The sequence below is a fragment of the Ostrinia nubilalis genome, chromosome 21 (genome assembly GCF_963855985.1).
Source record: "Ostrinia nubilalis chromosome 21, ilOstNubi1.1, whole genome shotgun sequence".
NCBI lineage: Eukaryota > Metazoa > Arthropoda > Insecta > Lepidoptera > Crambidae > Ostrinia > Ostrinia nubilalis.
This window is the reverse complement of record NC_087108.1, coordinates 10470292-10484826: the sequence shown is the minus strand read 5'-3', so window position 1 is coordinate 10484826 and position 14535 is coordinate 10470292. Positions and strand designations below refer to the sequence as shown.

The window sequence follows — 14535 nt, the reverse complement described above, 5'->3', positions numbered from 1 at the left end:
ATCATCATTTTCAGCCACAGGACGTCCACTGCAGAACATAGGCCTTCCTCAATGATTTCTACATTCGCCCGGCTCGTAGCGGCGTTCATCCAGCACCTTCTTCGGGTCGTCGGTCCACCTTGTGGGTGGATGTCCCACGCTGTGTTTTCCGGTACGCGGCCTCCACTCCAGCTGCCCCATCGGCCGTCAGTTCTGCGTACTATGTGCCCTGCCAATTGCCACTTCAGCTTGCTAATCTGTTGGTGGACTTTAGTTCGTTTACGGATCTCCTCATTTCTGATTCGATCTCGTACAAAAGGACGTTCCATAATTGTTAAGTAGTTGTAAGTTTCCTCAGAGGTCTGCCCACTGCTCTGTAGTGTAGGTAAAATTAAGATTTAGGTACTAAAATAAGCCTTTTTAGGCTGTACCTAATACTTGTTACAGCCTCCCTTTACAAAAAACAAACGTGACAGTTGTAACTCCGAAATCACTTCATATTTTTATAAGCAGTTTTCAATTCAATGAATATTTATAAGCAGCATATATTAGTTTCTGAATTCAGGTAGGTATACTTCGTCACAGTCAATTTTGTGTCATAAAAGTAACAAAGAACAGATTCACGACCGCAGTTCCTTTGAAGCATTGTCGGGATAAGTATTTATTTTGGTAGCTTACATTCTGTGTTAAAATTTACTGAGGTAAGCCGGTGTAGGTTTAAAATATTTTGATGATAAGTAAGTAGATTGTTTTAGAGAATTTTAAAAACTTTTAGTCGTAGGTAAAATGCTTGGAGTATTATAAGTAACTACCTATTAGCTCACTACACAGATATGGATTAGAGTAGATGCAGCAAGTTGCTCGTCAAAGCGTGCCATTCCGATATGTCCAAATGGACATACATGGTCGAGTGATGTTCATGTAATCCGATTACAACAATCGGTTTCGATGATTTTACGAGGACAGTAGAACGAACACGGTAGAAAGAAGAAATTATTTACGGATTGAGAATTGTAATTAACAGCACAAGTAACAAATAAATCAAGAAGTTAGGTCAGTGATCGCAGTAGGTATAGGTACGTCTATGTATACGACGGCACTGGATTTTGTCGTTTAGAAATATCTTCAAAACTAGATAACTGACTTAGCTTTATGAAAGAAAATGTATTGGCAAAACTACGCATTTTTACATTTATTAAAAATAAAAAGCTTGAGTAGTCTTTAGTTTATAAAACTAGGTCAGGTACTAGGATATTTAAAAGTATGAAATTAGGTAGGTATGAATTATTATTAGTAACTATTTAACACAATGGAATAACGATCATTACTTTGATATACATTAAGCACAATAAAAATAATTATTATGTATTTGAAAATTAATAATATAGAATGACGTTTACCGCTACAAAAGTATTTTAATCAACCCAACAGACTAGCTATAAATTTAACAAAATATCAGTTTTATCGGAATTAATTAACTGTTGAATCGAGTCACACGATATCATTCGATGACTTTGCGATTGCAGTACGATGATACGATTATTTTTACGTTGCGGCAATCACTAAAATTCGCTAAAATGACACTAATGACGTTAAAAGTGGCACGCTCGTCTTCATACAAATTTTTTGACAAGCTGCATCTATCCATATCTGTGGCTCACTAGGTTGCACCATCTTACTTAAACTTTGACAAACGTCAAAAATCTATCGAACTCCATACAAAACACGCCGGTTATCGCTATAGATACGGTTAAAGTTAGGTGGTGCAACTCAGCCTTATTAGAGTAGGCGCACTCCGTTGATTTTTCGTCGGCCGATAGTTTAGTCGGGCAGTTGATCAGTATGGGCATGTATGGGAGTGCGCACACTACGCCTTTCTTCATACAATTTAAAATCGGGCACAACTATCGGCCAACTAAAAATCAACGGTGTGCGTCTACTCTTAATGTAATATCGTTGAAAAAGAGGCTGAAAATTAACTGCTCGATACAACCAATAAAAATAAGTAATCTTGACCACCGGAGCTTTAGACTTTTAGCGAAGTTTCTGGGTTCGATTTCCAGAAATTTAAATAGTAGAAAAATTGTTTGTGGGTCTAAGTCGGTTATTATTTTAATTACACCTCCCGTGAATAATGACGTGTGCATCAAATCTGTTAGCTAATATTTTGCCCTTTAATATGACGTCAGAAGTTGTTACCGACTAATCAGAGTTGATTGAGACAGTTGGTAACTCTTCTTTCCTACAGTCTTGAACTTTCATGGTCTTTTCAGGAGTTAAAAATGGGAATACAAAGGAAAGTAATTATACTATTGACTTTGGTTGTACAACTGTCAATACACTGCACTGCTGGTAAGATTTAAGATTTAACCTACTTGAAAACATAACATGAAAACCTAACTTGGAAAACCTTAATCCGGCAACCTAACTCGAAAGCAGAATTTCTCAAAAACGTAAACAACTCTGAAAATCTAATTTCGAAAACCTGTCTTCGATAACTTAACTTTTTGAAAAGCTAACTCCGTTAACCTAACTGGAAAACCGAACTCCGATAACCTAATTCGGGAACTTAACTCCGCTAACGTAACTTTTTGAAAACCTATCTCAGTTAACCTAGCTCAAAAACCTAATTCCATTAACCTAACTAGAAAATCTAACTCCGATTACCTAATTCCGAAACTTAACTCCGTTAACCTAACTAAAAACATAACCCGAAAATCTGACTTGAAAACCTAACTCGAAAACCTAACTCGAAAACCTAATTCGAAAACCTAACTCGAAAACTTATCTCGAAAACCTAACTCGAAAACTTATCTCGAAAACCTAACTCGAAAACCTAAATTGAAAACCTAACTCGAAAACGTAACTCGAAAACGTAACTTGAAAACCTAACTCGAAAACCTAACTCGAAAACCTATATTGAAAACCTAACTCGAAAACCCAACTCGAAAACCTAACTCGAAAACCTAACTCAAAAACCTAACTCGAAAACCTAACTCGAAAACCTAATTCGAAAACCTTACTCGAAAACCTAACTTGAAAGCCTAATTCGAAAACCTAACTCGAAAACCTAGTTCTAAAACCTAACTTGAAAACTAAACTCGAAAACCTAATTCGAAAACCTAACTAGAAAACCTAACCCGAAAACCTAACTTGAAAACCTAACTTCGATAACCTAATTCGAAAACCTAACCCGAAAACCTAACTTGAAAACCTAACTTCGATAACCTAATTCGAAAACCTAACTCCGAGATTAAGACTTTTCAAAAATCTACTTCGAAAATCTCTCTTTTTTAAAACCTACGAATAACCTTGATGACCTTTCTGCCTTACGAACGTTGAACGTTGAACGTTAGTTAGGTATGAGTAATAATAAGCATACTTAAATATGATATTATTATTTGTAAGTATTTTGAGTTATAACAATAGACACATCATTCTCATGGGTGAAAAAATGAAATAACTATAATTTATATGACCTGACATTGTGTAACATTCAATTGAACAGTGTCCTCTGCCGACCGATCTTCAAAAGTGCACTGTAATGTACTGAGTTGAATAAATTAAAAATAAACGGGTTTAAGAACGTTTACGCGAAGTGCGGCGTTTCAAGGGGCATCATTGGAAATGATTCGCGCGCGGCGTTTTTTAATAGTTTCCAAATGTTTATAGCAAAACGATAACAAAGAATTATATATCTTTTCAAAGTAATTATTTTAAAGAAGATGTTATTTTATTATATTAAGCTATTTTTATGTTGAATTAAAGAAGAATAATGGTGTAACAATCACTTTGATTTTTGGGTATTTCACGTTTTTTTAATTTGTGATTTCTTATTGTAAAATGCTTAAATCTAAAAATTTTCTCAGATAACTATTTGCCCAAGGATCTATGCTATAGGATATAAATGTTTGTTAAATCGTTTTAACAGTATTTTTATAAAAATTTCAGCTTGTAAACTGACGCTAAAGTGGAAATTTACAAAACCTGTGTGGACTTATCTTGATAGAATACTTAAATACTAAACTAATCGCAATATTTTCTTAATTAACTATTTAGACGACGAAATTGCCTAACTATTTCTGCCTATAACATATTTGTAATATTACTGGTTAATGATTGTAACGAGTTGAAAAAGTACTGTTTTTGCGCCAATCGGCGTAAACGCTCTTAAACAAAAACCTACTCCTCACTACTAATATTATAAACGATAAATTTTAATTAGGTAACTCTGTCTATTTTACACTAAGCTGCTGAACCGTTTTAGATGAAGTATCTATAGAGATAATTATTGTCACTTTTAAAAGATTGTGTTTTTAGACAAGCCATGCTGGAGCCAAACATTTGACCAGAACAAATCAACAGTGTGTTTATGTACGTCAGAATATTGTGATGAGTTGATCAGAGATGAACCATCGCTTGGAAACTACGTTGCGTACACTTCTTCCGAAGTAAGTAAAGTAAAATCAAAATATTAAAATCTAAAAATATTTATTCAATTTTGACCAGTATTTCGGCACTTAAGAAGTAATAAACTAATAGTCAAGGTCAAGATGTAGGTAAATTAACTACGTTAAAAATAATTATAAATAACTTGAAAAAATCGAACTGCCTAAGGCGGGAATTGAACCCACGACCTTCCGCTTGCCGGGCGACTGCTCTTCCAACTGAGCTACTTAGACACTGGGTTCAATTCCCGCCTTAGGCAGTTCGATTTTTTCAAGTTATTTATAATTTTCAAATTAGTTTGAGATGCGACTCTTAACGCTAAAAATTTAATAACTACGTTAAAAATAATTAAACGTTATTTTTTAGGATGGCTTGCGGTTCCAGAAATCCACGAAATCTCTTCAAACGTTTAATTTTGATAGTCAAGGTAAGTTTTTCGTATCTCTTCTAACAAAAATACAAAAATTTGCAAGCATAACTCATAAGTACTTCGACGGGTCCCAAGAACAAAGTCGTATCTTCAAAGTTGTCTAGTTGCAGTAGGAAGCATTAAAGTTACGCATGTGAATTACGTATCAGAACATCATAATTTGAAGTAAATTATAGTAAAAAGTATTTGTTTCTTTTGTTTACTTGTTTTTGCTGTGTAGTGTTTTGTTTTAAATATGTATTTTATTTAAAATTGATTCTTATTTAACAGTAAGACTTTGTTTTCTGGAATAAACTCAGACTTAACTACATATGCGACTTTGTTTTATGGAATCTTTATAGTCACAAAAAGTAGTATGTGTACAAGAGACTATGTACATCGATATTGGCTCAATACCAAAGTCGTATGTGTTAAATCTAGGTACCGTTATCGTATCTAAATGTAGATGGTAAAAGGAAAACTATTTTAGACAATTATTTTTAGGGTTCCGTAGCCAAATGGCAAAAAACGGAACCCTTATAGATTCGTCATGTCTGTCTGTCTGTCCGTCTGTCCGTCCGTATGTCACAGCCTTTTTTTTCCGAAACTATAAGAGCTTTACTGTTGAAACTTGGTAGGTAGATGTATTATGTGAACCGCATTAAGATTTTGATGCAAGAATAAAAAAATAAAAAAAATATTGGGGGCTCCCCATAGTCCACTCCCCATACTTAGAACTGAAACTCAAAAATTTTTTTTATCAAACACATACGTGTGGGGTATCTATGGATAGGTCTTCAAAAATGTTATCGAGGTTTCTAAAATATATTTTTTCTAAACCGAATAGTTTGCGTGACAGACGCTTCCAAAGTGTAAAAAGTTGACTTATCCGTGGTAAATATAAGAAATATAATATCGACAAATAACATTCGGTAGAAATAAAATTATGTTTTTCATCCCTAAAAATCCCTTATAAAATGTTAAACAAAACAAAAAGTTTCTAGTATTAAAATAAATTTGTTCTTTTACGTTTAAACATTAAGAACCCCGTCTTTGGGCCTGTTTTCCATACAAATAGCGTTAGTCTAAAATAATTAATGAACTTCATAAAACTATTTACTTATTTACAATCAAATATTAAAAATGAATGTTCGTACAGGCTTTGTAACAACATTCATTTTTTATGTCTGACTGAAACAAATAAATAGTTTAATGAAGTTCAAAATAATCACATTATTTATAACGTCATCACTAAACCTTATAACAACGAAATTATTATCTAGTAGTAGTTTTTTTTTTAATTGTATTTTAATCATTGCTTATAATCACTAATTTACTAACCTCTGCTTATTTATTTTACTCTACTAATTTGTTAGGTAATCAACAATTACGTATTTATTTACCTGTTTCTTTTATAAAAAAAGTTAATTAGTGTATTATATACTCATCAATTTCACTATTCAAGTCGTCATCATTTGCATTGCTAGATTTGTAGGGTAAAGATTGAAAAAATACTGCATTAGTAGCATTTATAACACCCGTTTTGCACATGCTATCTACTCGTAGATCATTATATTTAATTTTATCTTTTGTTAATTTGAGTGGTGAAGAGTAAGCACGTTCCAAGACAGGTATTAAAGATGAGTTTCTTGTATCGTTCCGTATAACTAAGCATTCGTAAGATTCTTCATTTAAAGCATACTTAAAGTACAATTTATTTGGTTCAGATTTATCAACTAAAACTTATTTAATTTTAGTCCACAATATGATCTTTTGTTTTATTAATTTTTTGTTCCATACTTTGTCATTCACATGAGTTTTAAAGTTAAAGAAGTTTTCCTGCACCATATCTTTGACTAAATATGGTTCACCATCTGTTTTTGCCCATCGTACAAGCAGGCGCCATTCATCGGGAGTATAAATTGTTTTGGAGTGAGACGAGCGCTCTATGAGGGCGTGGGTTTCTGACGGTAACGGGGAGCTAGTATGGATGTCTCGTGTGTATGTAGATTCTGTATTATAGTCAAATATTATCCAATGTAAGTTCTAAATTGTATTACCTTACTTTAAGCGCTATCCTATTACCAGTAAAAAAAACTTTTTAATTGTGTTTAATGCTGTTTTTTGTTTAGAACAAAGTCTCATGTAAACGTTTTTACAAAGAACAAAATCGTATTATCACATACGACTATATTTTTTTGTTAAATTTACGTTGAACAACATCGTATGTGCACATGCGTTTAAAAGTTTTAGGATAATTTTGGCTGAACAACAACCTAAGTGAAAATACGAAGGTAAATTTATTTTTTATCGAAACGAGTTGTTCTTTTGTGGAGTTTCTTATGAATTAAATTACTACTTCAAATAATACAGAAACACAATTTTTTCAGTTATCGTAGAACAAAATATTTTAGTCACATACGTCGGCAATTTTAATGTGTGTCGTATTTTTCTTGCAATATTAAACAAAATGTAAAAAACACCTAGCCTATCATTAAAAAGCGTCTGACTTGAAAATATTATACAAGTGTTTACCCAGATTATTATTTGCTTTATTGTTATTTTCGTTTGAAGTAGTATCACAACAATCATTTTTATCCATTTGTAGCGGTAAATCTAAAATTATTTTCTTTCTTGATGATGCAGACATCGTAAAACATATACTGTGACACTGAATTTACACTTTTTATCATTAATGTGACTCAGAATAAAGAAATAGTTTTAACCTCCAAAATCGACCGTCACTGCGGAGTACAAACTCGTGTCTGATGTTACGAGATTGTTCGTCGGAATATATTTCAGATAAGGTGATGTTCAATTAGTTATTTCATAAAGTAAAAATGATATTTAAAAAATAATTACACATATATATAGCTACTGTGATACTTATTACATTTGATCAAAAAACTATAATTCGTCTTATAGTAACATACGTGTTCGTTCTACGGACCCGTCGACTTGTTGCTTTATAAGTGAGTAGGTAAGTAGGTACATATTATAGAGCACACTGTGTAAATTTTTTCAGCCCGGACTTAGCCCAAAATTATATTAAATCATACTGTAAATTAATCAAGTCTAGCCAGCATGGGGAGAGTAAGCCAAATCTTGCATTTTCTTCTGTCAAATCAGAGACAGAATTGATGAAATTTGGCATAGAGATAGTTTAAGTCCCGGGAAAGGACATAGGATAGTTTTTATTCCGGTTTTTTTAAATAGGGACGCGCGCGATAAAGTTTTTCTGTGACAGACAAAATTCCACGCGGGCGAAGACGCAGGCGGAAAGCTAGTATTAAATATTTTCCAGCCGCAACATGCACCCTCTCCAATTACTGCTACCCAGCTCTGTATTTGAACACCAGCCGCCTGTACCAGAAGGTAGAGGGCTTCGGAGGAGCAGTCACTGACGCCGCCGCCATCAACTGGCTCAGCTTGGAGAATGATACATTGAGGCAGCACCTTATTGAGTAAGTTTGTAAATTAAAATACAGAGGTTCTCATAGGGAACTGTGTCCATCCAGGGCTTGAGAGGTATAAGGGGGATGAAAGAGGAACAGGCACGGACGCAGCATCTCATTAAGATTAAGACGAACGTTATTTTGTATGGGTCATGAACATGGCGGTGTGTTACTTACTTGACCTTCACTGGTTGGGTTTTTATTGACGGTCAAGCTGTAGATCCTGGCTACACAGGAGTTATAGTGGTAGGAACGAGAGATGGGAAAAAAAATACTTGTATAGTATTAAGTTCTACAGAAGAAGATGCCCCATCTTTATGTTTATGAAAACTGACTTGTTGCTATCGGAACTGCCGTAGGCGTTTGTATTTGCAGTAAGTCCGTTACTTTATTATTTTTAAGATATTCTACGGGACGCCATTATGGTAGCTAAGGGTTACTTTGGGTATCCACCACTCAGAGAAAATCATCTTACCTAAGTATATCTTCTTTCAGCGCAATTAACATAATATTTTTTCCAGTGCGTACTTCAGCAAGCAAGGTCTGGAATACAACATGATACGAGTGCCAATTGGAGGATCGGACTTCTCAACGCATCCTTATGCTTACAATGAGTACCCAGAAGATGATGTGCAGCTCTCAAATTATACTTTGGCTCCAGAAGATTACGAATATAAGGTAATTTCTTTGTAAGAAGGACTTTTTACTGGAATTTGGTCATAAAATATGTCTCGCTCTAGTTGTCTGGTCTCTCCCAGACAGCTAGAGCGAGACATATTTTATGCTTCCCAGCGAGAAGATTGCCTGAATTGTGCTGTTTTAATTTTGAATTTCTTTAATATTCCTTTTTTGTGGTGTGCAATAAAGGGTACCTTAACTATCTAATAGAGAGTGAATAGGCACTTACAGGGCAGATATGTACCATCCTAGACTGCATCTCACTTAAAACCAGGTACGATTACGATCAAATACTTACCGATTTCTTTCGAATCGTAAACTTGAATCTATGCTTGTGCATGACTCTTAAATTTTATGTGTTCTTTCATAATAATAATCTTATCTCCACTAATAATATTCTTCCCAGCTGCCAATGATCAAAGCAGCAATGGAAGCTGCACCAGGCTGCGTGCACGTGGTGGCCTCTCCCTGGTCTCCTCCCGCCTGGATGAAGACCAACAACAACCTTACAGGCATCAGTCGCCTCAAAAAGGAGTACTATCAAACCTACGCTGACTACTATTTGAAGTAAGTAAGGTAGCAGGAAGACGCTGGACGCAGGCCGCTACCAACCGGGCAGCATGGAAAGCATTGGGGGAGGCCTATGTTCAGCAGTGGACGTCCTGTGGCTGAGATGATGATGATGATGAAGAGAAGCATAAACAAATTGCTCCAATCAGCAGTGGAGCTGTGCAATGTAAGGAGCCTTCGACATTGGCTCACTCATGCCCGTTTTCACCATCAATCCCTTTGTGACCCCTATGGTAACACATAACAGGAATTTTGTTTTCATAAGGGTCACTTAAAAATTAGGGATTGATGTTAAAAACGGGTAAGTATCAGTCTCATGTAAAAAATGATGATTAGCATAGGATTTCACTCGCCTACAGGCCACCAGGTGAAACACGCGCCCTTCTGATCTGAGGTCTCAAGTCTCGCTCCATGGTTATTTTGGTTTCACCGCGATGCCTAATTGTAAAAAGATGGGAATCTTTACGGATACTTAGACCTCGACCCTTAGTACTGGCACTTGTCTGCAACAAAAGTTGTGCACTAATACCATGTTGATCTAATTCAACAATTTGATGGTCTTCCATTGAAGGTTCCTTCAGCTGTACGCCAAAGAAGGTGTCCAGGTGTGGGCCGTCACCACAACCAATGAGCCCACGAACGCGGTCCTTAGCGACACGCCGTTCAATACCCTAGGCTGGACTGTGGTAGACCAGGTGGGTGTAATTATGCATGGACCTTATAGAATAGTAACAGACTTTATCAACACAGTAATAACACTTACAATATAGTCCGGTCGCCGAGCACGTAGAATTTCGTCCAATGACCCCAAGCTACCTATCCTAATCACTCGCGCGTAATTATATTTCTGTCGCGCTCGCACACTCACTGCTGCCACCCGTCGCACAGTCGCGACAGCAATATAATTACGCGCGAGCGATAAGGATGGGTAGCTTGGACAAAATTCTACGTGCTCACAGACCAGACTATATCAAGAACTGTTTAGGCATTTTTTATCTTCATACAATGAGTTTTCTACAATTTTCAGGCAGACTGGATAGCGAATAACCTAGGGCCGACTCTGCGAAAGTCGCAGTTCAACACAACCCTGATCCTGGCAGTGGACGACAACCGCGACAAGATTATTGATTACTTTAATATCGTAAGAAACTCATTCTTGATTTTTTATTTATGGCGTGATACCGTATGGTCTCCATTCCAGAACCTTTATGCCCCATCGGCCGTCAGTTCTGCGTACTATGTGCCCTGCCCATTACCACTTCAGCTTGCTAATCCGTCGGGCTATGTCAGCGACTTTAGTTCGTTTACGGATCATTTCTGATTCGATCTCGCAAAGCGGAATGGAGGCCGCGTACCGGAAAACGCAGCGTGGGACGTCCACCTACAAGGTGGACCGACGACATCGTAAAGGTAGCAGGGAAGCGCTGGACGCAGGCCGCTACCAATCGATCAACATGGAAAGCATTGGGGTTAGGCCTATGTTCAGCAGTGGACGTCCTATAACTAAAATGATGATGATGAATGATGACCGTATGTTAAGTATTTATAAATAACCCCATTGGGAGAAAACATGAAAAGATGGCCCTGTCAAAATCCATTGCTTGGAATCACACCAGGTTTAATATAAATTAAAATATATCGCAGTCCAAAAATGTAGCAAGCTTAGCCAGAGAAAATAGGTTCTCGAATAGAATCTTGGATAATGTAGGTAAGTGTTCGACGATCAACGTCCTCAAAAAAGAAAAATGGTTGGTACTTAGCTGGGCGAATAAAGCGGGAGATACTTCGTTCGTTCGTTTCAGCTGAAAGACGTCCACTGCTGGACAAAGGCCTCCCCCAAGGATTTCCACAAAGACCGGTCCTGCGCCGCTCGCATCCAGTTGATACAATGATGATTCAGCCGTTACTCTAATGGTTTAGTTGGACCTTTCAGTAATGCCTGCTGCTGCTACTGCTTGCCGTATGCTCATAAACAATATTATACATTGCAGTTGGTCTACGCAAACCCACTGACTCTTCAGTACATCGACGGGGTTGCCGTCCACTTCTATTACAACAAGTTCGTCCCCCCAGAGATGCTCACGTTCCCTTTAAAGAACCACCCAGACATTTTCGTCATTTCCACCGAGGCTTGTGCGGGTAAGTAAATAATCCTACTATAGCCCGGTCTGTGAGCACATAGAATTTTGTCCAATGACCCCAATCTACCCATCCTTATCGCTCGCGCGTAATTATACCCATCCTTATCGCTCGCGCGTGGGTGTGCGAGTATATACTATTTGTCAGACAAAATATAAGTAAAATCATTGCTTTGTATGAAGTTTGGATTCTTTGGATTGATTGGTAAATAATGATCGCAATACTACTCCTTCATCATCGCGGCATCGCTCGGCCCGTACGTCGCTAGTTTTGTGCCCACACCTAAAACAGGTAGTGAAGGAGTCAGAACGTCAGAGAAACTTTAGATATGCTTCAGAGATTATGTTTGCCGTGACAGATTATGTTAATATCACATTCACGGCCTTGGAAAACGGCTTAGTTATGGGCTATGTCTGTAATACACGGGAAACACAGAAAATAATACCAGACAATAGTATACATACACTTACTTAGAATTAACTCAACACCTGTTTCTTACAGGATTTGTACCAAATGAATACCCTAAAGTCGACTTGGGTTCTTGGTCCAATGCTCAGCTGTACATCCGGGATATCATAGAGGTAATAATGTTAATAAATTAATAAATTATCTACTTATATAAAAAGTTATATTCTTACTGCTTCAGAACTCCTTCTTTTACTAACTAACTTTTGGAAAACAGTTTTAAGTAAAAATTCGGAATGGTCCTACAAACTAAATTCTTTTTAGTAAGCTGGTCACCTAAAAATACCTACTTCAAATCACCACACAAAAGTTACTAGTAAATATTACATTTCTTCAGCACATTTTCTCCTCTTACTCCTTCATAATCGACTAAATAAGTTGTTGATAAGCGACCGCAAATATCTTTACACATAGACTTTCAATAGAAATCATTGGGGGAGGCCTATGTTCAGCAGTGGACGTCCTATGACTGAAACGATGATGACTTTTGAAACCCTTTTTCACAGGATTTAAACTACAACGTCACTGGCTGGATAGACTGGAACCTCTGCCTGGACCAGCAAGGAGGTCCGAACTGGGCCAACAACTTCGTGGATTCTCCCATCATCATCGCCGACGATAAGCAACAGTTTTTTAAGCAGCCGATGTACTACGCTCTTGCGCATTTCTCGAAATTCATACCAAGAGGTTCTAGAAGGATCCATGTACAGAGCTTGTGCAAGAAGAATATTGAGAACGTATCTTTTTTGACATCGTACAACACGATTGTAACTGTTCTGCATAATAGGTGAGTAATCTATAATCCAGGCGTTTTCAAGGCGAGAGTGAATAGGCACTTACAGGGCAGATATGTACCATCCTAGACTGCATCTCACTTAACACCAGGTGCGATTGCGGTCAAATACCTGCCAAAAAAAAAAGTTTGACAGACGGCAGACATTAAACTGCTTGTTTTGTGCACTCATCAAGGAACGCAGCAGTTCTGCTGCAGCACTACTGACCCCATTTCTTTATAACTGTTTAAGCTTCAACCACACCAACGCGTGCAGATCGCCATCGCTGGCGCAATCAAAGGCCAATGACAGGTCGCGCGACCCATGACAGTTCACGCGACCTGTCATTTGCCTTTGATCGCGCCGGCGATGGCGATCTGCACGCGTTGGTGTGGTTGAAGCTATAGGTACATGAGATGACATTCCCACCCTCGCAGCAATGAAGTGGCAGCACTGTTGTATGTAGCGGAGTTCGGATCATACAATAAAGCTGGACAAATAAAAAAAAATGTCACTGAGATTGTGGCGCCGAAAGACTGCGCTCCTTATTATTATTTTCAGCACTTCTTTTACTAATTATACTTTTTATTTTAAAAGCTCTGGTAGAGCAAATAGATTATTGTTTACGTTTCATTCCGTCAATTAAATATGGACCGATTTTCAAAAATCTTATGTTGTTCGATATGTAGGTACACTTCTGAAGTGGTCCCATTGCCAAGTCAGGATCTGATGATGGAAAATCGAAGGAAATTCTCATTCTTCAAAAAAAAAAAATACGATTTGTGTTTACTACTAAACTTTCTTTGTTTTTCTAAACATACAAGTACTTACTTGTAACTTTTTTTTGACTTGAAGTTCATGTTTTTTCTAGCGGTGAAGCGACAATGGTTGACCTGGTGACGTGTCACCGCCTAGCCTCCGTGGAGGTCGGGAGGAACTCCATCACCACTGTGGAGTTTGTGAACGAGTCATGCTAGTACAAAATGTTTTATGGAAGTGTAAATAAAGTGGAATTTACTTTCATATTTGTGTTGGTTTTAATTTGTGTGATCTTTTCCTGATGATGAAACCCTATAATGCTTTGCCAGACTGCCAGAGTGGCTGGCTAGCTTTGTGAATTTTAGAAAATAGTACCTACTTACACCCTTTGAAAATAATATTCAGATGGTATTTCATCCTACTATCCTATCCTACTAATAATAAATGCAAAAGTTTGTGTGGATGTCGGGATGTCTGTTACTCTTTCACGCAAAAACTAATGAACGGATTTTGATGAAACTTTACAGTATTATTGTTTATAACCCAGAATAGGCTATCATTTATGACGATCTGTGACAAACTGTATTTCACGCGGGTGAAGCCGCGGACAAAAGCTAGTAAGGTATAAAATTGCAATGCGTGATGCGTCTGTACGTCTCACTTGCCGGCACTATAAAATTTTGTTGTGTAGATGATGATGGCAAATCAAGCTAACCATTTCACAATAAATGCATTGTTGGTCGTGCTACCTAGCAGATTACCTTAATTTCGAACTCCTCCTATGTTCTTCTGATTACTTTCGTTGCGGGTCCAATGACAGTTTAACTTTCCCCCGGGACAAACTTGACCTTCATTGGTT

General features: G+C 37.1%; 1 protein-coding gene across 1 annotated transcript; it reads left to right on the top strand.

The window, feature by feature from the left end:
* Window positions 1–564: 564 nt before the first annotated feature.
* On the top strand, window positions 565–13919 carry LOC135082511 (putative glucosylceramidase 3). Its single transcript, XM_063977311.1, has 13 exons — window positions 565–680; window positions 2253–2331; window positions 4300–4430; window positions 4795–4855; window positions 8142–8301; window positions 8814–8970; window positions 9377–9537; window positions 10112–10235; window positions 10568–10681; window positions 11532–11679; window positions 12181–12260; window positions 12651–12931; window positions 13789–13919. The coding sequence occupies exons 2-13, from the start codon at window positions 2262–2264 to the stop codon at window positions 13892–13894; spliced, it is 1593 nt and encodes a 530-aa protein (XP_063833381.1). The 5' UTR covers window positions 565–680; window positions 2253–2261; the 3' UTR covers window positions 13895–13919.
* The last annotated feature ends 616 nt before the right edge of the window (window positions 13920–14535 follow it).